The 2974-nt window shown below is 37.1% G+C and overlaps 1 protein-coding gene across 1 annotated transcript; it reads right to left on the bottom strand.

Annotated features, from left to right (window-relative positions):
• Positions 1 to 230: 230 nt before the first annotated feature.
• On the bottom strand, positions 231 to 2845 carry LOC129580071 (uncharacterized). Its single transcript, XM_055470263.1, has 3 exons — positions 2615 to 2845; positions 2230 to 2359; positions 231 to 1953 (listed from the first exon to the last, which is right to left on the bottom strand). The coding sequence occupies exons 2-3, from the start codon at positions 2332 to 2334 to the stop codon at positions 703 to 705; spliced, it is 1356 nt and encodes a 451-aa protein (XP_055326238.1). The 5' UTR covers positions 2335 to 2359; positions 2615 to 2845; the 3' UTR covers positions 231 to 702.
• Between the last annotated feature and the right edge of the window lie 129 nt (positions 2846 to 2974).

The raw sequence follows: 2974 nt of genomic DNA, 5'->3' as shown, positions 1-2974 counted from the left end.
TTGTCCCGGACTTTGAAAACAAAATACTCAATGTTTCAAATGAGATCTAATTGGAATGATAATTGTGTGCAATTCCAGCGAAACAGGATTTTCCAAAATGCTTCCATTCTATTTAAGTTTTTTGCCTATTTTTAAAGTTCGGCATATTTCATGGCCGATAGTAAAATTGGCGATAGAAGTTAAACTATGGTAAATGAACAAACAACATAAATGGGAATAAAAAGAGTTCCTTTTTACTGATCGATTCGATCCGAATTTTTATTTCATATGATTGTGATGATTGAATTTCCTTGATTAAATGATATTTCACTGAAATATTATTTTCGTTTATTGTTTTACATTTTTCGTCATGAGTTTATTTTGAACAAACTTCAGTTTGAGTCTGGATTGTGATTAACAAAAATGAACAGAAATAGTGGTAATGTTGAAATTGGCGTCGAATTTTACGATGTATCTATTCAGAGCCAGTACAAGAGACTCTTGTCAAGAGTACATGATTTATTTATATTTGAATATATTTTTTCTTAATTAATTCAATTTTAAATTCGATGTGTTTTTCGGATGGAAATGTGACTGGCTGCTGTTTAGATATTATATTTAAAGTAGAATGTGTTCACCTAAGCTTTCAGACTCATAGCTAAGCAAAAATAGATTCTACTTATTTCATGAAGTTAAATGTATTTGTGATTTTAGGAAGTTGACTTAACGTTCAATCGTAACTCTGCAGATATGGTAATAGCTGTACTTTTTTATTTCACGCCATTCATTGCCCAGCCACTTCTGAAAAGCTTCGTAATCGTTTTCGTTACCGAATGCAACTGTTAGCTTCTTCAGCGATGGGCATTCAGCCACAAAAGAAGCCACTTCATCAGACGGAAAATGGAAATTACCAAAATCCACTTCAACTAATGCTGGCGAAGTAATCTTCAATAGTGCACCCTCTTCACAATGTCCAATCGAAGAAAAAGTCAGCTTGGTAAGTTTTTTGTGCTGGCTGATGAAATTAGTCAACGAATGGTCCAATGCCGTGCCCCATAAATGAAGCCTTTTCACATTTGGAAAACGCACGGTACCGTTTCCAATATCCGACAAGTGTTGAATTGAAGAGAATTTCAAGCTTTCCAGACGCTGTAGATATTTGCTAACATTCTGAAGGTATTTGGCATCAAAGTGGCCGCCAATGTCCAGAGTTCGTATGTTTGGGTTTAAACGCAGGAGCTCCTCAAAATATTTCTTGTTCAAATGGTTCTTTTCATCAGCTGGAAGGAACAGACTCAAATGCCGAAGTTTCGGCAAATGAACAGCGGTCTCGTTACAATCTGATTCGTTTTGATGGTTAAATTCCAAGCGACGCACTTCCGGGAACCATTTATCGAGTTCCGACAGCTTGCTTCCCAATTTGCAGCTATCAAAACAAAGTGTTCTAACCTGTGTGAAAGGCTTCCTCAGATCGTCCAGTGTACTTGCTTTGCAGCGTTGAAATTTGATTTCGACCAATGAATCAGCACAGTATTCGTTGACATAAGCATCCATATGTTTATCATGTGTGATGTCCAATTTTGTGATCAAATGTCCAAAGCAGCGGAGCAACTTTAATCGGAATGACCGTGGAATTTGAACCGTTGTTGGACACATGTTCCGCTCGATCAGTATGGACTTGTATCTCGAATGGATAAAAATCCATTGTTTCCCATAACGACTCGCGAATACCAAATCCGCTGCTGGTTTCAATTGTTTGTTGGAGTCGGCAACATTCAAGAGATCTATAAGGCGTAGATTCTTGAAAATGTGCTCGAGGCAATCAACATTGACGTCTGTCAACTTTGTGGTGCAAAGGTTGGGATCCGGACCAAGCTTTGCCAGCTTTTCTTCCTCTTCCTCATCCATGCGCCGGCGCAATCTTGTGTAATGAATCTTCGTCGGCTGCTGGGCTGTTTTGTTGGATGCACGTTGCTAAAAATCGAATAAACACGAAATTGTTAGATTTCTGGACCCAAAATCTCAATAAAATATGAAAATTTTGCACACAAATCCATTGATTGTGCATCGACTTTGGTTACAATGTCAATTGAACACAAATTTTGAGGTTAAGTTATGCGTTCACAATATGTGCTCTCTCTCACAATATGTGCATTGAAACAAAGAATACATGAAACTAGTTTGATGGTCAATATAATGTTTCAACTAATCCTTTCTAATTTCCCAAAAAAAAATAATTTTGATTTTTACCACGTCTGCAGACACGGTCTCGGATGTTTTAGATCGTTTATTCGCCGGTGGGTTGGCTCCTTCTGGTTGTCGCTTCCGATCAGCGGCTTCATTCCGATTATCCATTTGTCTGTGAGGTTCTTTCGCCAATCTGAAAGCCAATATTGAGGGATTGAAAGCGTTATTCATTTTGGTTTGGCCTCTCTGTCACTATTGGAATTGCTACGAAAACTGCAATCTTAAATTTGCACAATTTGCATGAAAATGAGTCTAACTTTTCAAATCAATCTCTTTGGAAATAAGAGATGAACTTGACAAAAGAGCTAAAATCGCAATTGAATCAAATTTGAGTCTCAATCCATCCACTTTGAGAACCACTAAATTCAATGTCTAGAACAGTACTTACATTTTCAGAGAAAATAATGCAAAAAAAAAACACGGTAAATTCGCTGGTTTTTGGTGTTAGGCTATAATTTCTTATAGTAAAAACACTTTCCAGTCGATTTGCTAAAGAAATAAATGGGAAAATCAACAATTTCAGAATATTTTTCGTGTTTATGCGATCAAATTGCGGAGCTATGATTACATTTGACACCACATTACGACTTGAATTGATGCGATTGCGAAATAGCGACTCAGTGAAAACGACGCTGTTGCGAAATGTCAATTTGGTGTTACCCGCCACGTCGAAACATTGCCATCGTTGAATACCGTTCAAATTGTCCCGGACTTTGAAAACAAAATACTCAATGTTTCAAATGAGATC

Source organism: Sitodiplosis mosellana, unplaced genomic scaffold (assembly GCF_009176505.1).
Source record: "Sitodiplosis mosellana isolate CC-2019 unplaced genomic scaffold, AAFC_SMos_1.0 Smas_scaffold_6998, whole genome shotgun sequence".
NCBI classification, from domain to species: Eukaryota; Metazoa; Arthropoda; class Insecta; order Diptera; family Cecidomyiidae; genus Sitodiplosis; species Sitodiplosis mosellana.
This window is presented reverse-complemented; position numbering and strand designations above follow the sequence as displayed.